We start from the raw sequence: 27,611 nt of genomic DNA on the forward strand, positions 1-27,611 counted from the left end.
TATTTGAAGCTGCACTGAAACTGTAATTTTGACCTTCAACTGTGGAGTCCATTGAAATCTACTATTAGGGGAAAAAATCCTGGAATGTTTTCATCAAAAACCTTCTTTTCAACTGAAGAAAGAAAGACATAAACATCTTGGATGACATGGGGGTGAGTAAATTATCAGGAAATTTTATTTGAACTAATCTGTTAAATACATCTCATTCGCTTTCATTTGACTGTCTGCTTCATGTTTGCATTAACATATAATTTTTACAATGATCTTTCCCACCAGGCACTACGTGGAGAGAGCAGAGTCCCCTGCAAATAGTTATGCCTCAATGCAAAGTAACAGCTGGTCAGAAACGAGAGATGCGCCTGAACAAAGTTGTACACTGTAAGTTTGCTTCACCTTCATTCATCCTGAAGAATATCTTTTGAGATGGTAAGACATAAGAGCTAGGCCAGTTGTCATCTTTGATTGCAGAATTAAATATTCATCATAAAGTTGAAGATAAGAGCATTTTAAAGAAAGGATTTAGACTTTAAGCAGTAGTGAGATATGTAGCATATTGTATGAGTGAAAATGATAACTAAAATTGGTTATTTGAAACGTTAGAGACTTTGCTCTCTGTGTGCTTGTGGCTTAGGTTGTCATTCTTGTAATTCTGGTTGGCCAGGATAACATTTTCAACTTTCCACAGGGTTCAGTTGGACAGACGGGATTCGTCTGCTTCTAGCAGTGAATGCTTTAGTAGTGATGAGGACATGAATCCAGATGCTGATCCTGAAGAAAGGTGAGTGAAAGTCACATGATGCATCTGTACCATTCTGAGCTCTGCCAATACCATGGTCATATACTGGTATTCAATTCAGAGGTCTCAAAATAAATATATTTTATGTCATGTGTGGTGAGCACCCCTCGATGGATGGAGAGATTATACATATTGTAAAGAAATTTAAGAGTTGAATTTTAAGCCTGGCCTATATTATTTAACTGATTAATGTAGTTATGATGATTATGTTTTTAGAAAAATAGTAATTTTTGCTGTACAGCACCATACTTGTACACTTATTGTAATTTTAAAATGCATTTTAATGTAACAGGAAAAAAAAACATTTAGCTGAACTTTAGCATTTTAACTGTATCTTTGAAATTTTAAAGTTAACATAATATTGTATTTTTGTACATTTTTTATTTTTTTTTGTGCATATTTTTTAGAGTTAGAGTTTATTTTCAGGAAATTTGTTTTGGACTCAAAGCTGCAATAATACACAATCATACACACACAACACACAATAAAAAATAAAGAGAAGAAAAAAAAAATTAAAAAAAAAGTTACATCTTACTATTTAAAATATCAATAGATACAGGTAAAAATGATTTTTTTTGTACAGAGTGGGACTCTATAACGTTTCCCTGATGGCAAAAGCTAGGGTCCGAGTCGCAGCCGAGCAATTTTATATGCATATTCAAGTCATCTATAATATACACTACCATTCAAAAGTTTCGGATCAGTAAATAAAGAAAGAAAGAAATATATTTATTCAGGAAATACATTAAATTGACCAAAAGTGACAGTAAAGATATATAGAGTATTCCAGAAAAATGTTCTGTTCTTGTGATCTTTATATTCATCAAAGTATCCTGAAGAAATCAGGATACTTTGATGAATATAAAGATCACAAGAACAGCACATTTTTTTGGAATACTCTGGAATACTGGAATACTGTGGAAACCTATATATGGTTTCCACAGAAATATTAAGCAGCACAACTGTTTTCAACAGCATATTGAATGATTTCTGAAGGATCATGTGACACTGAAGACTGTGAAAATTCAGCTTTGCATCACAGGATACTAAAGTACATTTTATTAGTTATTTTAAGTTGTAATGACATTTCACAATATTCCCATTTTTACTGTATTTTTGATCAAATACATGTAGCCTTGGTGAGCATAATCAAAAACATTAAAAATAAATCTTACAAATCCCAAACTTTTGCATAGTAGTATTAGTGTAATTTTAATTTATTCTCACCTGAATATTCTAAATAACTCTTTTCTTTTTTATAATAAGCACACGGAAGAAGATCAGGAAGGAAGCTAGCGTGAAACAACCAAAAGCTCCTGCTCCTGTAAAACCAGAGTTGGTAATAGATCCAAATGAGAAAAGGCATCCAGCGATGACGGTGAAATTTGCTTTCGAGGTAAGGCCTCCCGCCATTGAGTGCCTTTTACAATGAGTTGAGTAAATTAACATTCTGTGCTATATCTCAGGCCCTCACAGTCTGCCTAAAGAAACTTACAAATGATGAATTAAAGCGCTTCAAAAAACTAATGTGGGAAAGATATCCAGAGCGCTTCCGTGATCCCCTGGATGGACTTGATATTGTGGATCTGGTGGATAAGATGCTGGAGCTCTGTGATATTGAGGTGTCTCTGAAAATCACTCTGGCGCTCTTTAATGTCATGAACTTTAAGAAATTGATTGAATATCTACAAGGACTATGCAAAAGAAGTAAGTTATATTATTTCATCCTCGCTAGGACATTACAGTGCGCTTCAAACCGTTAAAGTCTTAAAGTCTTTCATTTTGATGCTTCACAGACGAAGTGCGCTATGAGTTGAAGAAGGCTCTGAAGAAGAAGTATGAGATGGTGTATGAGGGTTTTAGTCCGCAAGGACAACCAGTTCCCTTTGAATCCGTCTATACAGACCTTTACATTACAGATGGCGTTAATGCATCAGTGAACAGCGAGCATGAGTACAGATCAACGATAGAAGAGCTACAAGAGACTGGCAAAGTTAACAGGACGCCAATATCCGGAAATGACTTATTTCCCCCTGAGGCTGGGAGGTCAAGGCACATAAGGTCGGCATTATCCAGAGGAATCCCAGGATGTGGAAAATCATTTGCAGTGCAACGCTTCATCCTCGACTGGGCGGATGGAAAAGTCCAACCAGAGATTTTCTTTCTCCTTCCTCTGCAGTTCAAGGAATTGAACAAGATGTTGGAAGGAGAGTATACCCTCCTCTCTCTAGTCAGTGCCCTCTATCCAGAGATGAAGGAAATAGATACTCTCGAATTTGAGGGCTGCCGAGTAATGTTCATATTCGACGGCCTAGATGACACTCAAATCCTCTTTAATTTCCGGAGAACAACATATTGGTGCGATACGACCAGGCCTACGACTGTGCAAGTGTTGATCACCAACCTCATCAGGGGGAACCTGCTCTATAACGCCTGCGTTTGGACCATTTCTAGGGCAGGAGCTCTGGATGTGATCCCACCAGAACACGTCCACCAGCTTCTGGAGGTTCGTGGCTTCACTGATGAACAAAAAGAAGCCTATTTCAGGAAGACAATCGAAGATCGAGACCTCGCTGAGAGGGTGATCGCTCACCTCAAGTCTTCTAAGACGTTGTTTATTATGTGCCACATGCCTCTGTTCTGCTGGGTGGCATCTAAAGTGCTGCAGCGGCAGTTTCAGTCTCATCCGTCAACAAAGCTGCCCATAACTCTTACCAATCTGTACACCATTATGGTGCATCGTCACACTCAAATATCTGTTCAGAAACTGCAGAATGACCCCAGCGAAGACACCAAGGGTCTTACTGCTGAGACTCTGCTCATTAAGCTTGCAAAGCTGTCCTACAACATGCTTGAGAAGAATGAATTTCAGATAGAGAAAGAGCACTGGGACGAGGTTGAATTGCCGGATTCATACCCAGCCATGTCCTGCACCGGTTTCTGCACGGAGTATTACAGAGAGAAGTACATGATTTACACCGAGAAGGTGAGCTGCTTTGCTCATCCGACCATTCAGGAATACTTCGCTGCACTTCATGTTTTCTACTGTTTCAAGAAACATGGGAAGAATGTCCTTGAGCAGAGCAAGCTGAGCAAGGTCTTAAAGGTTTCCTTGTCAGACTTGCTCAAGTGTGCAGTTGACAAAGCACTAAGCTCCAAGAATTCCAACTTCGATATCTTTCTCCGCTTTCTGCTGGGTATGTCTGTGGACGTCAACCAAGAGATGCTCAAGAGCCTCTTTCATTTCTCTACCAGTTCTAGCCAGAATGCACGGGAAGAGACAACACGCTACATTAATAAGAGAATAAAAGAAGGCCACTTCCCAGAAAAACATGAAACCCTTTTGCGGTGCATCGATGAACTTAACGCACACTGATGTGTTGGTTAAAAGAGTCTCATGATGAACTTCTGAGAGTGATGCTATTGCATTGGTTCTTGCCAAAAGAGAAGTGGTAGAAATATAATCTACCATCAACAATCTTGTAGTGGCATTTGGATGTGTTTTTCCATCAGTAAAAGACAAGTTCTGTGTGAACCACACTGTAAGAATTGTTCAACCACTTTTTTGGATTGATGTGTTATTGCATTTGGATATTGTTACTGCAGCTTTTGTATTCCGTACCTTTCATGGGAATGTTGGTGTAAAAGTGCATTCATTTAAAGTGTGGATATTATTCTATATCAAGCCTAAACATGCATGAAATACTTGCTTGAGTCATGCTTGAAAATAAAGACCTGCTCAAATATTGGTTTTGATGCTTTTTTCTTTTTAAATAAATTCTTTATTAAACTCATTTTTAAAACACTATCTAGATTAACATCTACATTAAGTTCAAATAATTAAAAATGTAGCTTCACTTGAATTTGACATTTTTGTTTCAAAACGGCATCTAAATCAAATCAATAAGACTAAATCTGCAGTAAATCAAAAGAAATATAAACATGTATATATATATGAAAATTATATAGCAAGTAAATATTCATCATCATTTAAGTTTAAAAAGGATTCTAAATTCATTTTCAAATGTTATAAATTAAAGGGTTAGTTCACCCAAAAATGAAAAATTCTGTCATTAATTACTCACTCTCATGTCGTTCCACACCCGTAAGACTTTCGTTCATCTTCGGAACACAAATTAAGATATTTTTGATAAAATCTGATGGCTCAGTGAGGCCTCCATTGCCAGCAATGACACTCCCTTTTTCAATGCCCAGAAAGCTACTAAAGACGTATAAACAGTTCATGTGACTACAGTGGTTCAAACTTAAATTATAAAGCGACAATAATACTTTTTGTGCACCAAAAATAACAAAATAGCGACTTTATTCAACAATATCTAGTGATGGGCGATTTCAAAACACTGCTTCATGAAGCTTCGAACCTTAACGAATCATTTGTTTTAAAATAAGTGGTTTGGAGCGTGTATCAAACTGCCAAAGTCACGTGAACTATTGAAGTTTCAAAACAGCTATGATGTAACGAAGCCTCATTTACTGAAATCATGTGATTTTGGTGCTCTGAACCACAGATTCGAAACAAATGATTCACAAAAGCTCGAAGCTTCATGAAGCATCGTTTTGAAATCGCCCATCACTAGATATTGTGGAATAAAGTCGCTATTTTGTTATTTTTTGGCGCAAAAAAAGTATTCTCCTCGCTTTATAATATTAAGGTAGAACCGCTGTAGTCAAAATATGTTTTTTGTAGCTTTCTTGGCAAGTGTCATTGCTGGCGATGCAGGTCTCACTGAGACATCAGATTTTATCAAAAATATCTTAATTTGTGTTCTGAAGATGAACGAAGGTCTTACGGGTGTGGAACAACACGAGGGTGAGTAATTAATGACAGAATTTAAATTTTTGGGTGAACTAACCATTTAACATCCACATGTTAAAAAAATAAAACGTGTTAAAATAATACTAAAACATGTTTTAGTAGTCCTGAGTCACACCGCTCTGTGTCAAATGCTGACACTGTTGCTGATCGTATCAGGACACATGTATGTGTAAGGCACTTGTATCCCTGCGTTTCTGTCTTTGATAGACTCACTCAAAAAGGACAGCTCTGCTTGATGACCTTTGATCATTTTCTGGGGAGCCATCTGGCAAAAGTAGTCCTCAGGGTATTGCCCAAGTGAAACCTGCATAAAAGATTAGAAAGGATTTGTAGGGATTTGTGAGTATTTACAACAAATGGGATAATCAGTTCAGTAGGAAACACTCACTAAATCCGATGAAGGTTTGCTCAAAAGCCAAAAGACTGATACTAGATATGCAGAGGTGTTCATGTCAGGCAGAGTGTCCAGCAGGGTGTTTTTGTCTGAGCTTCCCTTAGATGTAGGAGGGGGTCTTTTTAGAGAGCCAGGGGCGTTGGGAAACCAACTACCATAGTCAAACTAAGATAAGAAAAAAAAAATATTATAAATAGAAGTTTTATATATATATATATAATTTTCATTTTTAACTTACTTGTCCTGCTCTGAGGGCAGAATGTTGAGCTGAAACTGTGAAGATCACCATGGTTACAAATTTAATGACCTCCTCCACTGTACTGAAACACTGAGGTATTCCTAATGAGAAGAAAAGTAAGATTGATGATGAAATAATTATGTCATTACGCAACTATGCCATATTGTCTGACTTACCTGTGCTGCTCTGCTCAAGAAACCCATGAATGAAGATCTCCTTGATCCAGTCCTGGAGTTCAGTGTCCTTCTGCACGTCACCGTCACTCTGGTAATAAAACTCCACCATGCTCCTAACAAATCTAGAGACCGATACCAAATTCATCACAAAGTCATCTGATTTGTATTTGGCATGATGAAGAATGCTTTCAATTGCCATAAAATAAACGTAACAGTAAATTAATGCAAAAATTACTCATTTATGAGGCCCCAGATCTGAAGTCCATCGTCTCTGTAGAAGAAGTTGGGAATAGATTCCAGACCTCGGTCACTGATGTCTTCGAGAAGGCAGAGAGAGCTGTAGGTCAGGTCTGAGAGCACCTTCTTCATGAGATCGGTCATCCCTTCATCTCCAATACTGGTATTCTGAAGCGATTATGTAAGTAATTGTGTACATTAAAAAAGAAATGAAAAAAAAAAAAAGTCCTAAATCAATACCTGAGTAACAGCACCCTCAGGACCGAGAAGTCTGTCCCGAATAAGGGTGTTTATCTGGAGGGTATAACGTGTGTGTGGCATCAGCAACTATGAGAGAATCACAAATATGAAAATGAGTCATTATGATTTTAAAGAGGACCTATTATGCTTTTTTACATCAACTTTCTGTAATGTTTAATGTTGCTGTTTGAGCGTGAAAAATGTCTGCAGCTCAAAGTTACTCCAAAAGGAGATATTCTCTATATCAATAATCACTGTTTCTGAACTCCCTGAAACACCTCCGGGAATGAACATGTCACAATATTCCTCATTTAAATAATTCCCACCCAAGGCATATGCAAAAAAAGGGGCGAAGCCTGGTTAACTTCCAGTTATGGTAAGAGGCGTGAAATTTCTAAAAAAAAAAAAAAACGCTCAAAGTTGTTGACCAATCAGAACACACTGCTCCAGCTGACCAATCTGAGCACATTATAATTTTCAGAAGGAGGGGCTTCATATACACAGGAAATAAACGGAGTGTTGCTGACTGACTAGGAAGCGGGATGCTGCAACAATGTAAAAAATGCCAAAAATAATGTTTTTTTCAAGCATGAAAACCTATTCTAGTTGCCCCAAACAAAACCAAGACTTTCTAAAAGGGCATAATATGGTAAAACGGATCTTGAGACTCTCTGTGTAGGTTTTGTTCATCCTGGTTATGGAAGAATGTCAGGTATTGTTCAGCTGTTCAGTATCTTTTGGCCCAAATGTGTTTTCTCAGAGGTATTAAAAAAAAGTCCTGTAAACAAATGAAGTGTACCTGACGGTATCTCGAGTACCTTGTGTATTGGGTGAACTGCCGGGAGGTTCCTTAGTAATGATACTGTAAAGGTCTCGGCCAACAGATGGGTGCGCAGATAAAAAGATGCTTGATGCTCAAGACAGTCTGCATTCCTCACATAGAGTTTGGCAAGCTGCCAATCATACTCGCAGTCGCTAGGCAGGAAAACTGGATTGTCGTCTGACGCCTGTTGCTGCAACTGACACAACAATGACAGACAGAATGGGAATCACAGTTAAAGGGTTAGTCATACTCACCCTCATGCAGTTCCACACCTGTAAGACCTTTGTTCATTTTCAGAACACAAATGAGGATATTTTTAATGAAATCCGAGAGGTTTCTTTCCCTCCATGGAGATCCAACGCAACTACCAATTTCAAGGTCCGGAAAGGCAGGAAAGACATCATTAAAGTACTCCATGTAACTTCAATGGTTTAACCTCAATTTTATGATGTGAAAAAACATAATTTACCACTTTATTTACAAAAATAATATTATACAAAGCACGTTCACGCAACAATGTCAGCTCTCGCGTGAACACAAAACGCATGCATCGCGATGCTCTCGCGAACGCGTTGCAGATCAATATTTTCATCAAGTGTTAAATTATGTTTTTTGCACAAACAAAGCACTCGCGTCGCTTCATAAAACTGAGGTTAAACCACTGGAGTCACATGGATTACTTCAATGATATCTTTCCTACCTTAATTTCATCAAAAATATCTTCATTTGTGTTCTGAAGATTCAACAAAGGTCTTACGGGTGTGGAACAACATGAGGGTGAGTAATTAATAACAGTATTTTCATTTTTGGGTGAACTAACCCTTTAATTATTTGCTGTAAAATTAATAATACACACTCATCAAGGTTAAGAAAGCATAAACAATTTTCAAGGTTTGTTTATTATTTTGTTTATCATCTGACTGGCCATGTCAGCCACACTAAAAAAAAAAACTTAGTATTTTTGTCTTGATTTCAAGACAAAATGTTTAAACATCCTTCAAGAAAGATCAAATCTAATTTCAGATCAGATTTAAATTTGTATTTTTGTTATATAAATTATTATTTTCTGGATATTGCTTTGTAAAAGATTCAAAACTGATTCAAATATCTTTTTCTTACCCCCTTTTCCCTAAAATCTTATATTCTTACTTTATATATATATATATATATATATATATATATATATATATGCTTAATTTAGCTAGATTTGTGTACAAAACAACAAAAAAAACTGTGTGCTAGGAAAAATAAATTCTCTAAAAATTTGTTTTAATATCTTCTTGTGAAATAAAATGTATCTGGTTTTAAAAATACTGGTTAAGAAGAATATTATTTTATTCTGTTCATTTTTCTTAAGGAAGTTGTATGTATTTTAACCTTCTTAGAAACAGGGTGCTATTAGCAATACGTACAGATGCCAGAATGAATATACATATTTTTAGATTGGGTCCAGTGCATTGTCTTTTGTTGGTAAAACCCAGCAAAAAGGTACCTGAATAGCAATAGGCAGAAGTTTGCCCATTTGGTTCTTGTACAGCAGACACAGTGGAGCTGCAACATACTGCTGCTTTCCATTGATGAATTGAGTTGGTAAATCTGCCAGTCTTTTGTAGTCACATAAGAATATGTTTCCTTGCTGTTGAGTTAAAATTAGCAAACAAGTGATAGCTTGTATTGAGACATAACATTCATATTGAGAGAACAAGAAAGCAAATTTGATATTGTTTTACCTTCATCTCCAGAGTAAGAGAAGTTCCACTCTCTAGAAAAGGCTGCACCATACCGTCATTAACAGCAAAGTTCAGAGGAAGCTCAGAGCATCGGCGGAGCATCATTGGATTTGGGCCATTTAGGAGCTGGTATCCAAAAAATTCATCATCCATCCAGTGCAGCTGCACATATTCTATTAAAATTTATTGCAACAACAAAACTAACAGATTATTTCAGTTTTACTACTCTCGTCACCAAACACATCTTCTGATGTCAACAAATCAGTGAAACAGATCACTTTAGCAGCAATCACACCAGAGACAGTGGTTCTGGATGACCAAAAGGCACTCTTCATGTCTTCCATTTGAACCCACTGATCAGGTTTTTTCACCAGTTTCTTCATTTTGATCTCACGGAGCCTGGAAGAAAAAATCATCATTGGTGTAAAGAAGTGACCAGACTGGATATACTAATACTTATAATAATATATACAACGTAGGTTAGGAGGAAATTACACAGTGGAGATGTTAAAAGCTGAATTGATGTCTTTAGTGAAAGAAAAGCGGACCACTGAAGGAAGAGACAGGGGCTCCTGAAAACACGTACACCATGGGAGACCCGTTTTAAACTCGGTCCACCTCGAGGAAAAGCAAAGATACACATAAACACATACAGTAACAATGAAGATGGCACAAAATGATTGCAAAGACAAATCTTGATCGTGCAAGGTCCGTGTACGTTTTGATAGTTTGTTTTCCAATTTGAAATGAAATACGCAGAAACGAGAAAACGGTCGTTTCCCGTTTTTTCGTTTGTTAAAAAAAAACGGAAAAACGAGATTTTGACTCGATTTTCTTTTTTTGGGGGGTCACGGATAGAAAACAGAAACACGACTTCAAAACTCGTTTTCCACATGTGGGCGTCATTAAACGCCCCTTTCAGCCGATTGGTCAATCAAATCTGAGCCAGTGACGTCATCTTCAGTTCATTCAACAAAATAACAGTCCTCTGCCGCTATATTAGTAGATGTCATAAATCGGCTTTTTCTTCTGTGCAACCTAACGCGTATTTCACAGAAATATGTTTGCACAGATAAAAGTAGTTTAAAAAAACTACAGTAAATTTAATTAAGTCTGTTTTTAAGCTGTCATTGTGTTTTTAAAATGTAAATTCCTCTACATCTGTTACCAAGCGCATGACATTGACATCCTTTGGGCTACTACCACCGATCAATAGGCTATAATGATAGACTATTCTCTATTATAGATCAGTGGCTACTGCACTCATTTTTTTTTCTTATTTTAATGTTGTGTTTATATTTTATACATTTAAATTCAATCATTTAGCAGATGCATTCCTTGCAGTAAACTATGCAGTCATATTAGAAAATAGGCTATCCACTAGGTGGCAACACCTAATAACGGTATCACCATCGGGGGGCTTTTTAGTTTCCCTTAGCTTATAAATGGCCATGCTGATTTTATCTCTTAAATTAAACACTTTTATGAACACAGTGAACATTATCATATGTCACAGTTTACTTGCTATCCTCACTTTTTCTGTCTTTCCTTCGCTTTTGAATGAATTAGCTATGGCCCTGAACATTTTGCTTTCAATTTCGATTTAACGGCTATTGGCGATTCTACTCCCGTATATTAAACATAGAACTTTTATTATCCTTGTAATTATTTTTATTATATTTTATCATCTTTATAATTATTTTATTTCGTAAATATCCGTGGCTTAAACAGCGGGAAATTTTACTGTATGCAGTTCATGTTTTGAAAAACTTAAACTAAACGAAAATTATTGTTGCCTTGTCAATATAATTTCTGTTTTTCCCCCTGACTTTCAACTGATGCGATCATCGTTTCATTAACCGACAAGATTATATTAAATTAGAATTAAACGAAATTTGATAAATGTCTGTGAATCATAAAACAAAAACAAAAAAAATCCAAGGGGGTTAGTTTTAGCCTACATGAACAAATAGCAGAAAAAACAACAGAACATCATTACCCACCTGCCGCGCTTCTGTGAACGAAAAAAAAAAAGGATTAAATTATATAAAAGGAATAAATAGCATATGTCTATGCGCGAAATTTATTTCACTTAAGTAATTAACATATTACCAAAATGAAAGGGGAAAAAATGCGACAATATGAGTGTCGGTTCATTTTTGAGAAGTTCAGAAAGGAAACCGAGACTGCAGAAAATTTCTTTATTTTACGAGCAATGTTTTGTTTTTATTGTGAGTGTACAAAAATAATAGGGCTATTTAACCCTTCACAGATTCGAATGGTGTTACATTGACCATAAATGTCTGAGTATTTTATGTTGTTTCCGCTTTTATAAGAAAATTCAAGTGAACGCGTCGGCGCCTCACGCGCTCACACAACATCAGTTTTAGTAACTTGACATCACAGTCTGTTAATTGTCAAAATAACATAGGCCTACATTCAACCAAATATATAAAAAGTTATACTGCTCATTTTAAGTAGTCTGTGTAGGCTACAATAAAAGCGTTTAAATAATAAATATAGTTTAGCCTCCAAATCGTGAATATTGAAACATTTGGATTTGTCAAATTAGAGAGGTAGGCCTAGTTATAACGCCGGTTTCTGTTTCAGTTCAGCTTTAAACTAATTCGTTTTGGCTTAACATTTATATATTATTTTTGTCATAACTAAAATAGCTATGTAGCTGTAATTTTGATCTTTAATGTTTGATCTTTACATATTCCCTCAATCTTTTAACCAAAGGGTTATTAACATTAGCCTATCTATTCAGCAGGCATTAGGCCATATAAAATAAATAAATAAAGAGAGATGAGCTATTGTTCGTTTTTCAAAAGTTCTTACACTACGTATTTATTGTGATTTATTCTATTTATTCAAAATAGAATAAAATAAAAACTTCTTTTTTTTTTTTAATCTGCTCTTTTCATCCGCTCCTATGTGTGGGTAGTGCAGTTTCACTATGCATTACAACAGTCTGTGTGCTGATTAACATTTCTGAAATAAATATTCTGTGAAATACGCGTTAGGCAGAAGAAAGCCGATTTATGACATCTACTGATATAGCGGCAGAGGACTGTTATTTTGTAGAACGAACTGAAGACGACGTCACTGGCTCAGATTTGATTGACCAATCGGCTGAAAGGGGCGTGTAATGACCGCCCACATGTTTTGAAGTCGTGTTTCCGTTTTCTATCCGTGACCCGAAAAAACAAAAACGAGTCAAAATCTCGTTTTTTCCGTTTTTTTAACAAACGAAAAAACGGGAAACGACCGTTTTCTCGTTTCTGCGTATTTCGTTTCAAATTGGAAAACAAACTATCAAAACGTACACGGACCAGGCAAACTTACTGGTACACTTGCTTGTTAAGCGTCAGCTCATTTTTTCTGTGCTCCTTCAGTTGTGAATATTTTTCATCATAGATTTTTGTAGCTGTCAGACATTATAAAAGTAAAGGAAAGTTAAGTTCAACAAAAAATCCCAGTCAGAATAGACATACATTATAGTTCAAAAGTTTGGGGTCAGTAAGAAGTCTCTTATGCTCACTAAAGCTGCATTTAATAATCAAAAAAAGTTCAAAAGAACAGCAAATTTGAAATAGAAATATATTGTAACATTACAAATGTCATTATTTTAATGCATTCTTGCTGTATAAAAGTGTTTTTTTTTCTACCCCAAACATTTGAATGGTAGTGTAGGCCTAATTAAATAATTATGGATGATCACTGCTTACAATGATAACAATGATATATTTTAAAGTTATGCAATAATAGATATATATGCAAACCTTTGGCCTCTCGGAGCTCAATCACTTCCCCCTCTCCCATCCATCGATAGCATGGAAAATAGATCATATCCTTCTCGGGGGTTCTTACATTTAAAAGAGAGCAGAACCAGTCATTCTCGGGCAAGAATATGAAATTATCTTTCTCAAGTCTGATCAGCAGCAGGTTGCCGAGGGTGAACCTTGTTGTCACTTTGTACTTTACTTTCTAGGTAAAACCAACAAATAAAAACAATAATATAGTTAGAGAAGCTGATGGCTCATTTCAGTCAGAGCTTTCCTGTGCACAATTGAATTTTTAATAACGAAAAATTAAAATATCTTTTAAAGATCTTACCATCCCAGTCTTAAAATCTCTTCCATAGCTGTCAAGCTTGGTCCGCTCACTCTGTCCTTGTGTGCCAATTAGAGTGATGAATATTTTGTCAAAAGTTCCTGCTTGGGTCATGGAGCCTGTGGTCACCTCTACTTCATATATGGCCTCCATGGCTCTGAAAAGGAATAGGTTTTGTACTTACGGAAGAGGATTAGGGCCAAGCAATAATACAAAAATAAAACCATCTCAAGATTAAAGTTGTTAAATTTTGAGAAAAAACTCTTTAAATTTCGAGAAAAAAGTCGAGATAAAATGTTGAGAATAAACTCATTAAATTACGAGAAAAAAATCTTTAAATTTCGTGAAAAAAGTTGAGATAAAATGTTGAGAATAAACTCATTAAATTATGAGACAAAACTCGTTATATTTCAAGAAAAAAGTCGAGATAAAATGTTGACAATAAACTCATTAAATTACAAGAAAAAAACTCATTAAATTACGAATTTGTTCTCATAATTTAATGACTTTTTTCTTGTAATTTAATGACTTTATTCTAATAATTTAATGAGTTTATTCTCAACATTTTATCTCGAAATTTAACATTTTTCTCATAATTTAACGAATTTGTTCTCGTAATTTAACGACTTTTTCTCGAAATTTAACAAGTTTTTTCTCGTAATTTAACGAGTTTATTCTCAACATTTTATCTCGACTTTTTTCTTGAAATTTAACGAGTTTTTCCTCAAATTTTAACAACTTTAATCTCGAGATGGTTTTATTTTTTTATTATTGCTTGGCCCTAATCCTCTTTCGTAAGTACTTGCTCTTGATTTTCAATCAAAATCATATTCTTATTTAGTAGGCTATATTTGTTTTATTTTTCAAATAAACTGTCTTAAACAGTCTAAAATTTCCATACTGTTTACATATTGTACATTTATTTAAAGCTGCAGTCCGTAAGTTTTGCCTCTTTGTCGCCATCTCTGTTTGAAACCTACAATTGCAGTTATTTGTGGAATTATCATTTTTATGTGGGTTGTGCATTGGCACGCCTCCTCAGTGCAGATGAATCTAATGTTTGCTGTCAGTCACCACACTGGTGTGGATACTGTGCTTCAGAATCACAGATTATACATCTTGAAGTATGACAAAAGTAAGAATTTTCATCAGAAAATGTCATCTGAACAAGTAAGTAACATGTCTGACACTTTTGTTCTGACCAACTGAGAAAAAGCATTACAATAAATCGCATTACCAATGGTGATTAAATCTAATAATCGCTTAGCTCAGATCACATCAAAATGTGCATATTATTATTATTATTATTGGTATACTTTGTTCTCAAATTGGTAATTTTAACAACATCAGCATTGTGTTACTGTGTATTTAGTGTGTATTAGAGTTACCTGTAGATTTCAAATTCTGTAGCCACTCCACAGTCCGAAGTCTTTTTCTTTTGACTATGAGTTAATCTCCAGTTGTCACTGATGGCTGTCATTTGGATCTTTCTGGATTACAATCCGCCATCAAAATGTTAAGTTTAATTATTGCAGCTGATGTGAGAAAAGGCTATAAATGATCTGTCACCTGCAGCATCCTCACGTGTGATTTAGCCTACTAGCTGGGACTCCTTTCTGTTTACAGACGTGATGTAATGACGCAAAGAGGAACGGCTGCATGCTCGAATTTCCCGCGGAAACCTACCAGTACCGATTTTTACGGTGGCCGAGAGAGCTCAACGCGCTGCAAATAAAGAAAACATCTTCATCAGTTTGACAACACACGCGCTGCAAACTCCACAACACTTACAAAAAGAAAAACGCGCTGCAAATAAAGAAAACATCTTCATCAGTTTGACAACACATATGCGCTGCAAACTCCACAACACTTACAAAAAGAAAAACGCGCTGCAAATAAAGAAAACATCTTCATCAGTTTGACAACACATATGCGCTGCAAACTCCACAACACTTACAAATAGTGAAACGCGCTGCAAATAAAGAAAACATGTGGAGTTTGCAGCGCGTGTGTTGTCAAACTGATGAAGATGTTTTCTTTATTTGCAGCGCGTTTCACCATTTGTAAGTGTTGTGGAGTTTGCAGCGCATGTGTTGTCAAACTGATGAAGATGTTTTCTTTATTTGCAGCGCGTTTCACTATTTGTAAGTGTTGTGGAGTTTGCAGCGCATGTGTTGTCAAACTGATGAAGATGTTTTCTCATTTGCAGCGCGTTGAGCTCTCTCGGCCACCGTAGATTTTATTATAAAACATTATTACAAGCTTACTGTTATGAATCGGGCTAAGGTAAGGAGATCGTTTTAAACACTAGCTGGTTGTGTACTTGCTCAAAAATTGATTTTTAATCATTTGTAACCAAAAAGAGTTATGGACTGTAGCTATAAGGGATATAGTTCACACAAAAATGAAAATGCTGTCATCATTTACTCACATTTATGTCGTTGTTCAAAATGACACACGTTTTCTGTGGATCATGAATATATTTTGAAGGGTTTTTGTCCATAACCAAAACGGTTTGGTAATATCAACCTTCTTCAAAATATCTTCTTGTTCCTCAGAAGAAGTCATCGGGTTTGGAAAAACATAAGGGTAAATAAATAATAACAAAATTGTCATTGTTGGTTGAACTATACCTTTAACAATAAAAAAATGTACCTGTAAAGTAAAATTGTTTAAGATATTATTGCTTTTTAAGAATGTAACTTTGCTTTTACTCTCCGCGAGAGGCCCATAATCGATACACTGTCTACACTAACCCACATTCAGTGATGTTTATGCTTACAATCCACTCCGGACGCATAGTCCACTGTTGAAGCGACACGATGCAGCGCGACGCATCGACACTAGACGATGCGTCCGGCGTGGATTGTAAGCATAAACCTCACTAAATATAAAATATTTTAGCATACCTTTTCAAAGAAAACATACCTGAGGTAAATGTTGAAGCAGAGCCTGAGAGACTGTTGAAAGTCATAGGAGGACCTAAAGCCCAGTAGCAGGACCCTGCCAAACTGGATTCTGGTTCCCCAACAGTGAAAATCTCAGGCCATCTATTACGCAAATCGAGCTACAGGTGAAACTAAAATATTACTGGTTGTAGCCTTTGTACCATAAAAAGACATTCCTGCAGTGTTTGTTTTCCCAACCACTGACTTCTGCCATATATAAAAACACATTACATGTAGGTGTTTAAATGTTTTATAAATTCTTTACAGCAGGAACTGTTTTTTTAAGACGTCTTGGTTTCTTATGAACACTAATTCTTGGAATTCAGTCTTCATTTTTGTCATTATTTTTAAGCATGTTATACCAAACATGCAGACTGCAGTTTGCACAAGATAAACCAACTCAATAGCAGCCTTCAAAAATAGTTAATGTAAATAGTAAAAGCTTTTATTTTTGTCAAAGAGACACGGTAACATCTTCTATTTTGCAAAACAAGAAATAGAACCAGAAACACTATTTGTAGGGTGGAATATATAGGCTATGCATGAATCAGACTTGAACATCATGATAGACATTTCAGACCAAGTTTATTTGTGATTACGGTCATGAAGATATATCCAGTTGTAGGCAGTCATAGTAATTACTGTTTCTTCTTTACGACATGTGCACAGTCATATTTGCCCCTGACCACCTTGAGTTTGACCCCTGGTAAGTCCTGTGTCCTCCCTCCTTTTACCAGCACCACATTGTGCTCCTGGAGGTTATGTCCTTCCCCTGGGATGTACACAACAGCTTCTTGACCATTGGAAAGACGTACTCGTGCACACTTGCGGTTGGCTGAGTTGGGCTTCTTGGGTTTCCTGATCATGGTCTTCAGAACTACAGCTTTGAGCTGTGGATGCCCAAAAGTGGCACTGATCTTAGGGCGAGGAGGGGGAGGTTTGCCCCTACGGTGCATCTGATTCAGAGTGGCCATGGTCCTGGTGAAGAGGGGTCCAGACCAGAAAGGTACAGAGTGCGATGCTGACAACATAACATAGCAGAAAGTGTCATCATTCATTACTTATTTTAATATCGTTTCAATTATTTATTTTAATAGTTAATAAAACCATGTTGCTAAGACTCACCCTGCAAAACAGACGAGAGCACTGGTCTCAGACTTCCAAGAAAAGACATTGTTAATTCATCTGTAGGAACAATTGCAGAATCGACCCATAAGAGGTGTATCATGTCAGTTTAACTGTGGAACACACTGTGACAATGTAAAATTATTCCCTTTATGTTTAATGTACCTGTATGTATGCACGTTGCGTTAAAACAATGTATCCGACGTGCATAAATGCTGACTTTAGTTTCCGTCAGAGGAGGAAAGAGCACGAATTCTTCCACCCTCACAGTAATGTTACCGACATACACGTCGCCATGTTGAATACATCGACCCCTGAGGAATCTTCCTCGATCCCAGAACAGTGACGAGCTCTATACTGAACTGCCTAATACTGCCATCTAGTGGATCATCCAATCATCGTTCACAATATAAGGCTTTAAAGGGTTAGTAGTTCACCCCAAAATGAAAATATGTAATTTATTACTCACTTATTACTTCTACAGCTGTAAGACCTTCGCTCATCTTCAGAACACAAATTAAGATATTGTTGATTAAATCCGATGGCTCAGTGAGGCCTCTATAGACAGCAATGCTATTCAAACTCTCAAGGTCCATATAAAACTTTGTATACTAAAAACGAAAAAGTTCACGTGAGTTCAGTGATTCTTCAGTGGTATCTTAATATTATAAAGTGACAAGAATAATTCTTGTGCGCCAAAAAAACTAAATAAAGACTTTTCAACAATATATAGTGATGGGACGATTTCAAAACACTGCTTCAGAGCTTTACGAATCGAATCAGTGAATCGGAGCGCCAAAGTCACGTGATTTCAGCTGAGCTCCGAATCAATAATTCAAAACAAAAGATTCATAAAGCTCAGAAGCTTCATGAAGCAGTGTTTTGAAATCAGCCCATATAGATATTGTTGAAAAGTAGTTATTTCGTTTTTTTGGCGCACAAAAATTATTCTTGTCGCTTTATAATTTTAAGATAGAACCACTGAATTCACATGAACTGTTTTAAATATGTTTTTAGTACCTTTATGGACCTTGTGAGTTTGAATGGCTTTGTCTATGGAGGCCTCACTGAGCCGGCTGTAGAACAACATGAGGGTGAGTAATAAATTACATTATTTTCATTTTTGGGTGAACTAACACTCTAAGTAATTGGCGATTAGAAATACATTAAGAGATACAAAACTACTTAATTAATACAATACACTTATTCTATGATGAACACATCTAAAATTTTTATTTTTATATTATTTTTTGGGGATAAAAGATGAAAAAAAAATGCCTGTGGTGTAACTTCCTGGAGTTTGTAAAAGACATTAAAATCTAAAATAATATTAAACTTCTTTTTTTTAACATTTCAAATATTAAAAATCTTAAATTCAGTATGTAATCAACACATAATTTTGTTGACATGTAGAAAACCATAAAACAGAGATGATGACCTCTTTATTTGTTCAGTTGTAAAAAGTTTTTTTCCATTGAAACAGTGATATATCATAAAAACATGCATTCTGGGTAACATTTGTCATTTTAAGAAAAGAGGCCTATAAAAGAGACTACTTTCTTGAAAACGACAAATAATATTAACCAGAATGCATTGTAATGTACAGAAGTAATATACTGTGAAAACAATGCATTATGGGTAATATTTGTCACCTTTAGCAAAGAAAAAGACTAATATTATTACCCAGAATGCATTGTTTTTACGATATGTTGCTGTGGAAAATGGTATTTTACTATGTAAATTTGTTTAGTTTTTTACAGTTATTTTTAGAGTGTAATTATAAGAGATAGGCCTAGCTTTAGAGAATAATTTTGGTTATTTGTGTATTAATGAGAGGTTGCTGAAGAGCGAAACGGACATAATTAAAGCATTCTGTAAAATTCCTAATAATGACCACTGAACGTCAGCATTGAGCAGTCTTTACAGTAGATACTGACAAATCAAAAAGAGAGACTTTAAATAAAACATTGTGAGAGGTGGACAACTGAGAATAATAATAATAATTTGTTACATTTATATAGCGATATTCTCTGCACTCAAAGCACTATATAAATGTAAAAAAATATTATTGTTATTATTATTATTAGGGGTATAGAAGGAGGAATCTACTCAAGCACCAATGTACAGCATCCAACAGCTTATTGGTGGAGAGGAGACGGAGTGATGAATCAGTAGATATATGGGGATGATTAGGAGGCCATGATGATGGACAGAGACCAATAGCCAAGATGGGCCAGGATGCCAGTGTAACGGAGGCCAGCTAGTAGTCGCTGTGCGATTAAACCTCACTGCTCTGATGCTAGAGGTTGCAGCCTTTAGCCTCCTTGTTAGAGCATCCGACTCCCACGCCGGAGACCCAGGTTCGAGGCCTGCACAGAGCGGGGCAAGTAGGGTGAGGGGTTACACCAGGGTTATGCTCCTACACTTTTTCGAAGGATGTCCAGTGATCTTTAATGACCACAGAGAGTCAGGATCTCAGTTAAGTTCTCATCCGAAGGATGGTGCTTGGCGTTAGAACCCACCCATACCACTGGCCTTACTAACACTTCTTCCAGCAGCAGTTTCCTTGGAGGTCTCCCATCCAGGTACTGACCAGGCTTAACCCTGCTTAGCTTGGGCTACAGGGCAATAGCTGCTGGCTATGAACATCCTTCCAGGCCTGGGGATGAAGAAGCCCCCAAAGCGGCAATAACATGCCAAAATAATTCTTATTTTAAAGCTTTTGTTTTGTTTACTCTGCTAAATTTCCGCCAATATAATTTATTAGTTGACAAAATTGTTATTTTTGATGTTGCACCATGACATTAGAAGCTTATGTTTTGTTCATCTTTTAATAGTACACAGAATGTAGGTGGTTGTTTTCATCATACTATCCAGAAAACAAGTTGATAGCATCTTAATTTTTGCATTTCCATTATGATTTAAGTGGGCACGGGCTGTTTGTGTGGACATATCTGGAGGAGGATTAAGAGCGAGAGAGCAGAGAAGTGAGAAGCGTTTTAAAGAGGTAAGGGTGAGTCATAAGGAGAGAGGGTCCTAATGAATGGGACAATGTGAATGAGAAAGCACAGATGTGTGAAAGAGGGAGGATGAAAAAAAATCCAGCTGACTGATTGGAGGAGTGGGAGGAAAGCAGGATGAATAAGCAAGTCCTTGTGCACCTTCCAAGCGCTCCCCATTCCCTCTTTTTCCTCCTCTTTTCAGTCCGGTCTATTTTTATTCCTCTTCAATTGCTAAAAGTGCATCATTCTCACAAGGACAGGAAGACATGAGAGAATTTTATTCAGATGAAACTCATGGGATGGAGGCTATTTCTGGACACGGGCCGGTAAGTTAGCCCGCATGGTCTTGTGTGGGAGGGTCAGCGCAGCACCGGACGGCGGACTCAATGAAAAGGATCATAACTGGATAATTGACAAGAAAACAATGGTTTAGGGGCACGGAGGTGGAGATTGCGAAAGGAAGAAATTGCTTCCCCTGGCAACAAGAGGAATAAATGGAAGCAGATATTGAGAGGCAGGAAAGGCCATATAGGGTATTATCGTGAGCTTCCAGGTATAATGGGAAAGTGTAGGCTGACTATTCACTGTACTGCATGCTGTATTCGGTGGACATATGTGTGTATGTGTGTGGGAGGCTGATTGTCTCCACTGTGCCTCTGAGTCAAGAGCATACGTCAGGAAAAACACATAGCACCTCATCATCTGCGTCAGTCGCTCCTAGGAAACCATGGCGACACACTAAAAAGGCAGTGAATGAAAGGGTGAGAGAGGATGAAACAATGGAGGGGGCAGCAACAATGAACACACACCGATGAACCTCGCTTTGATGCATTTAATTGACTCTCATATACATATTTGGAAAACAAGAGCATAGAATTCAATGATATTCTTTTTGGAAAAAAGAAAATATGGTACATGAATACATTCTTAAAAGTGAAGCTTTTGCAGCATCTCCATAGAAGAATCATTTTGGGTTCCACAAAGAACCTTTCCTTAGTGTGAAGAATCTTTTTCCACTCTAAAGAACTCTTTGTGCGATTTGTATGGTTAAGGTTCTTCACTGAACCACCGGTGCCAATAAAGAACTTTTATTTTTAAGAGTGTAAGCAGCAAATCCTATATAACATAACTTATGGAAATCCTACAAACCACATAAAGGACAAAACATAAAGAAATATTGTTTATTATGAAGCATTTCTATGGTTTTCATGCACTGACATAATGAAAAGCACTTAGAAAGAGAGTACTGTATGTAGGAATCAATCCTCTACTTGACCGTAGAACTCTACGATGGTTTAAAAGATACAGTTGTGATTCATAAACAGATTCTTTCAGTAAAACACAGTCTTCACTATAAGTGAATACAAGGTGGCACTTTGTAAAATTGCCTTTGTTACTTTAAGTATTTTTTCCCAAAGTGACAGTCCAATATGAATAGGATGCATGTTCATGGGACTTCATGATATTTAAATATAAACATAAATAAATCTTTTTAACACACTTTGATTTAACTCTACCACATTATCCCAGAAAAATAGCTTTGTAAAAGATGACAATATGCCATACTTCATCGATTAAGTCACAGACTTATGTTAAAACATGTGATCACTGGTTCCATCTGTAAGAAAAGACAGAAAAAGCATAGTTTAGAACCGAAAACGTTGAGATATTGAAACATCATGCTGAAATCACAAAAATGTAATCATTTCTCACCTTGGTAGAAGATCTGTTGTCCGCCTTGATGAGGGAGTTGATACAACTCATCTTGTTGCCTCTCGGCAGGAGTCATCGGGGCGGTTGCCCCAAACACAGGTTCCATGGTGACCAGCTCCTCTAGGAGGGACTGGGCACAAGGCAGAGCAGGGGTGAGGGCAGGAAGGGCTGGATCTGTGGTGGACCCTGGGGAGGACATCATCTCCACGTCCTCTTCGGGTCTCTCTGCTTCCTGCGGCCCACCCCCGGCCATGCAATTACGGTGCGTCGACTGGACGCTACAGAGGTGGTGTACACCGTTCAAAGTCGCCGCCTCCTCCTGTGCGTGGACAGGGGAGCGCTGAGCGTAGGACAGCGCTGATGAGTAAGGTGAGGGAGGTACGGGGGAGGTGGATGACAGATTTGGAAGAGGGATGCCATCTACTGCTTTCTCCTCAAACATTAAGACATCAATGTGAGCCAGCGAGGAGTTTGGGCCCTCAAACGATTCGTGATGAGGGGGAGCCAATGTGCTTTGTGGGTGGCTGTGACAGAAACCTTCAGCTAAAGTGCTAATGTACTGAGCCAGGAGCGAGATTTCCATTCTCTCTCTTTCGGTATCATCTTGCTGAGGGAAGAAACTCAAACAGGGTTTTTTGGTCGGCGAGGCCTCTGGGGTTAAAAGGCCTTCCGGGGGAGCGTGGAATGGGAAATGGGGGACGTCTACGTACAGAGGTCCCCTGATCTCTGGCAGAGCCATGAGAATGCATTCATCACTGCCTGGGCTGTCTGGAGTAGGAGGCAGAGTTTCATAAAGACGTTTGCGGCAGTGTTGAGTGGGACCAACGCTGGTGGGGAGGGATGCTGAGGTTATAGGCTGCCTCATTTTACCTACTTTGTTATGGTCTGATTTAAAGGTCTCATCACCAAACATGAAAGTTCCCCCTCCGAGTCTTGGGGTGTAAGGGGGCGTGCAAATAAACTCCTCTGAGCTTTGGCGCTTAGGAGGAGCTTTGAATGGAGGAAGGGGTGAAGGAGTAACATGGGATTGGGGGACTGTAGAAAGACTTGGGATGTTGATGTTGCTGAGATGTTCAGGGGATACAGATACAGTCATGGCTGATCTCCACATTTGGTGACCGCCGTGCGGTAGCAGGTGGCTCTCTTCATCCTGAGAAAAGCCCTGAAGGGGGTCGAGTGCCATGCTGGATGGGGCAGAGGAACTAGGGAGCTCTTCCGAGGAGCTCCGCCCAGAAGTGGTGAAGCTGAAGTCGAAGGACTGGGAGGACAGGCCACTGCTGCTGGGCGTGAAGACCTGGTCTGGGCTGGACAGAGGGTCAGAGCTCTGCCGTGCCTCCTGGTACAGGAGAGCCAGCTGGTTCTGCTCTGAGTACAACTGCTGACGCACTGACCAGGCTTCAGACTCACTGAGGGATGAGTAGACAAAATGACAGATTGTTATGATTATTCATAGTATGATATTATTTTATGAATTCGGTTTATATAAATGTTAAAAATTTAATATTAAATATTTATTAGAATTCCTATTATAATAAATAGTTTTAATATATTTAATATAATATATTATAATATATCTTATTATTAATGAAAATGACTTTCTTCTACACAATCGGGGTTATATTAATAGATATCCTGACGTATCCAAGCTTTATAATGGCAGTAAATGGGACCAACGAGTTTGAAGCTCAAGAAAGTGCATCCATCCATCATAAACATACTCTACATGTCTGCAGGGGGTCAATAAAGGCCTTCTGAAGTGAAGCAATGCGTTTGTGTGAGAAAAATATCCATATTTAACAAGTTAAAAATGGATGGATGCACTTTATTGAGCTTCATACTCATTGGTCCCGTTCACTGCCATTATAAAGCTCGGATGCGTCAGGATATTTATTTCTATAACTCTGAATGTGTTCATCAGAAAGAAGAAAGTCATATACAACTATGATGGCTTGAGGGTGAGAAAAGCTTGGGGTAATTTTCATTTTAAAGTTAACTAATCTTTTAACAATGATAAAATTAACTAAAATTATAAATAAATATATTTTTTTAATTTTTTGTATATTAAACGTAAACGCTGGTAGCCTTTATACCTTATGACGTAGTTGTGGCTGTTGATGGGATATTCTCCAGTGTCCAGCTGAAGAACAATGTAGAGCCAGACCCATGTGTGGTCTGCTGCCTCTACCTGGACCACCATCTCCACTTGCCTCTCTCCACCCTCATGTACTGAAAAAGGACACAACAACCAATTAATAAACCACATTTACTACACCAGCCTTTTGATAAACTTATAGCTATTGAGATGAATAAAGTTATATACTCACACAGGGCGCAGTGTTGTGCAGAGGCGTGAGAGAGATCCCGAGGATGAATCAGACTGTACCATGAGCGAGAGCGCAGAGTCTCGATGTCATAACCAAGGTACACGCTTACACTGTCAAAGAGAAAGAGATACAATGGAATCATTCCCTCACGCTCAAATACATATTCATCATATACAAACAGGTACTCAAACTATACCTGTCCTGAGCAGCATGGATTCTCATGTCCCGGCTGTGCTGAGATTGGAAACAGGAGAGGAGGAAAGACTGCTCAGCAGGAGGGGTGGGGAGAGGATTGCGAGGTGAAGAAACCTGAGGGACACTGGACTTCAGTGGAGAGCAAAAACACACCCACACTGGATTGGAGGTCCAGTAGGAGGATGTGTGGTATGGAGGTGGCAGACAGCGCGCCCGAACCAACGCCAGTTTGTTTCCTGATCCCTGCCTCCTCACAAACTTCGAAGTGCTGAAACGGCAGCGAAAGAGGCGGTCTGGACAAAGAAAAAAGTTGACATTATTATTTTACAAATTACATTAGTTTGAACTTCTTTATGCTGGAAGATGTTGTCAAATCAACAGTGTAAATTACCTGTGTCAGTAGCGGTGATCGGCACAAGGTTGCCCCTCATGATGAAGTGGTCGGCTGGGTCAATAATGTCATACACACTGTCACTCTGAGCCACCAGATCCACCTGTATAACGCAGAAATAATGTTCAACATGGACCTAACAAATTGTTATAATGATTTTAAAATTTACATTGATATTCCTTACCATGGAATGGCCGAGGTGCTCTGCGACATTGTCCGACAGATACAGGAGTTTTCCTTCACTCGTCAGCACTAGGAGAAAGCCTGGTAGCGTGTGCAGCAGATCCGAGAGTTCTGGTAAAGACAGGGCGCTTCCGCTCATGTCGTGTCCTGCTGCCACTAATAAAGACAAAAGAAAATGTAAAGATAAACCATAAAGGTAAAGATCTATACTATAATATGTACACTGCAATTTTAGAAAGCAATCTAATGCAACATCCACACAAATAGCTCAACATCAGCACCACAGACAGAGACTAGCTACTTTCAGAACTCTGGACAGGGACAGAGATTCCTCAGATATGACCTAAACTTCAAATCTGCTCAAAACTCGAAAAAAAATAAAGGTTTTTAAAAAGGTTTTACAGCTTAATGCTGTAGAAGCAGCTTATTATGGTATCTAGTTCTTTAGAAAACCAAGTAACGGTGCTTTCCAGAGCCTGAAAGTTAATGTAACATCAAGAACTTTATCTCCCCAAAACCCAAGAACCCTAAGTTCTTAAATGAACCCTACCTTGAGAGAAAAAGACGGACTTTCTTGTGTAAATGCAGGCTAGGGACATGATGTGAAGATAGGACAGACGAGCTTTGTCTGCATCGGAGATGGGCAGAAGATCTTTCAAGTTGCGAATTTCTGCGTTGATTTGATCCCTCCGAGCCTTTGATTGTCCTTTAGTGGACCGGTACATTTTCTCGAGTCCAAAGAATCGTTAGAAAGGGACGAATATTTTGGGTGAAAACTGCATGCAGTTAGAGCTACTCAGCCATCGTTCAAGGCAGACGCCACTTCTTCTAAGTTTTGGATAATAAACCAACCTACTCAGTAAATGAGAAAAAACATTTTTCTTTGCCCATATGTCCTCTATCGTCTCTTAAGTTTTACTGGTGGTGTGCTATGGATCTCTCTCTCGCTTTCGCGTGAAGCTTCTGATGGCAACATTGCCTCTAGATCCCTTATATAGAGCGCGCGCCTGAAGAAATGATGGGAGGGGGCGTGCATAAATGGATCTGAATCTGATCTCCAAGACATCTCTGCATTTTGCTGCTGTAATGGTGACGTAGGATAAATATGGGATCCCTCTCAACGCGCAGAGCCAGATTTGGACAAATCTGAACGGAGGCAGTGGTCCAAACTCTCCACCCTGTTGCGCGCTCAGAGCAGGTGCATCTGGCCGCGAGCTGCTGTAACAGAATTTTGCTGCCTAAGCTTCAGGAAAATGATGTTAATTCGGAACTGGATTTGAAGAGTAAGATATTACATCTCCCGTGTCAGTAAATGTCAGTGATATGCTGAATGAAAACTGCAGATTCATCAACGCAATTAGTAGGCAGATACTCAATCAACAATTAGCCTAGCCTACATCATGCCACCCATGCAATGAAAATAGAAAATAAACAATAACCACGATTAAGAAAATAAGTGTTTTATCCCACGACTGTCCCCCACGCGCAACATGATCATTGAAATTAATTTTACAGCCAGTTAGCTACAGTTAAACCAAGCGAAGGATCACGATAATAATGAACGGTTTGTTTGTCAGTTTGATTTGAAAACTATTCCTTGTAAGATATGAAAGAGGAATAGTTTACAAATCAAACTGACAACGGTAGCTATTATCATGATCCGTACATCTCATATACATCTCGGAGACGTCTATTTGATGTGCGTGTTTACATCTGGAAGACATATTTTTTTAGAGTGTTTGCTCATCTGCAATACGTCTATAGGACGTTTCCTGTCAGATGTCAAATAGACGTTTAGAAGATGTCTTTAAGATGTTTATAATTTAGAATGTATGTAAAACTGACATCTTAAAGATGTCTATCAGATGTTTGTAAACAGCAGATGCTTTCCAGATGAAGTGATCTTTAACTGACGTCTTGCAGACGTGTGCTATCTGTATAGGAGAAAAACAATTTGTTAATGCGCTGAAATGTTCCATTTTAAATATTAATATTATAATAATTTTAAATATTATTGTTATATAAGTTTATTTTAAAGGCATACTAGAAATAATGTTGATGTTTAAAATGATTTGTTTATAAAATCAGAAAAAAATCTTGGGGTTGGGTTGGCATTCTAAGATCGCTCCATACTGACAAAAAT

The 27,611-nt window shown here is 37.7% G+C and overlaps 4 protein-coding genes across 6 annotated transcripts in view; 1 reads left to right on the forward strand and 3 right to left on the reverse strand.

Moving 5' to 3' along the window:
- Positions 1 to 4,531, forward strand: part of nlrc3l1 (NLR family, CARD domain containing 3-like 1) — a 6,847-nt gene extending 2,316 nt beyond the window's left edge. For all 3 annotated transcript variants that reach the window (XM_067375622.1, XM_067375620.1, XM_067375623.1), the window contains 5 exons: positions 277 to 378; positions 686 to 778; positions 2,063 to 2,192; positions 2,263 to 2,503; positions 2,593 to 4,531. In XM_067375622.1, coding sequence (XP_067231723.1) covers positions 277 to 378; positions 686 to 778; positions 2,063 to 2,192; positions 2,263 to 2,503; positions 2,593 to 4,172 — 2,146 coding nt within the window. In that variant the 3' untranslated portion in view covers positions 4,173 to 4,531. The remainder of the gene's footprint in view (positions 1 to 276; positions 379 to 685; positions 779 to 2,062; positions 2,193 to 2,262; positions 2,504 to 2,592) is intronic.
- Positions 4,532 to 5,757: 1,226 nt separating this feature from the next.
- si:dkey-17e16.9 (hydroperoxide isomerase ALOXE3) lies at positions 5,758 to 13,740 on the reverse strand. The gene is made up of 13 exons (XM_067375406.1): positions 13,591 to 13,740; positions 13,257 to 13,461; positions 12,820 to 12,901; positions 9,767 to 9,870; positions 9,472 to 9,644; positions 9,234 to 9,377; positions 7,737 to 7,937; positions 6,919 to 7,005; positions 6,677 to 6,846; positions 6,442 to 6,563; positions 6,266 to 6,366; positions 6,022 to 6,192; positions 5,758 to 5,937 (listed from the first exon to the last, which is right to left on the reverse strand). Exons 1-13 carry the CDS (start codon positions 13,738 to 13,740, stop codon positions 5,758 to 5,760), a joined length of 1,890 nt encoding a protein of 629 aa, XP_067231507.1.
- A 3,303-nt stretch (positions 13,741 to 17,043) lies between these two features.
- mrps12 (mitochondrial ribosomal protein S12) overlaps positions 17,044 to 27,611 on the reverse strand; it is a 71,273-nt gene continuing 60,705 nt past the window's right edge. Inside the window, exons 2-4 of the mRNA XM_067375012.1 lie at positions 17,826 to 17,930; positions 17,661 to 17,720; positions 17,044 to 17,556 (exon numbers count right to left, since the gene is read on the reverse strand). Coding sequence (XP_067231113.1) covers positions 17,174 to 17,556; positions 17,661 to 17,709 — 432 coding nt within the window. The 5' untranslated portion in view covers positions 17,710 to 17,720; positions 17,826 to 17,930 and the 3' untranslated portion in view covers positions 17,044 to 17,173. The remainder of the gene's footprint in view (positions 17,557 to 17,660; positions 17,721 to 17,825; positions 17,931 to 27,611) is intronic.
- Positions 22,255 to 26,217, reverse strand: npas4b (neuronal PAS domain protein 4b). The gene is made up of 8 exons (XM_067376860.1): positions 26,019 to 26,217; positions 25,470 to 25,624; positions 25,286 to 25,388; positions 24,896 to 25,187; positions 24,700 to 24,809; positions 24,466 to 24,601; positions 22,376 to 23,781; positions 22,255 to 22,280 (listed from the first exon to the last, which is right to left on the reverse strand). Exons 1-8 carry the CDS (start codon positions 26,191 to 26,193, stop codon positions 22,255 to 22,257), a joined length of 2,403 nt encoding a protein of 800 aa, XP_067232961.1. The 5' UTR covers positions 26,194 to 26,217.

The sequence above is a fragment of the Chanodichthys erythropterus genome, chromosome 22 (assembly GCF_024489055.1).
Source record: "Chanodichthys erythropterus isolate Z2021 chromosome 22, ASM2448905v1, whole genome shotgun sequence".
Classification (NCBI taxonomy): Eukaryota; Metazoa; Chordata; class Actinopteri; order Cypriniformes; family Xenocyprididae; genus Chanodichthys; species Chanodichthys erythropterus.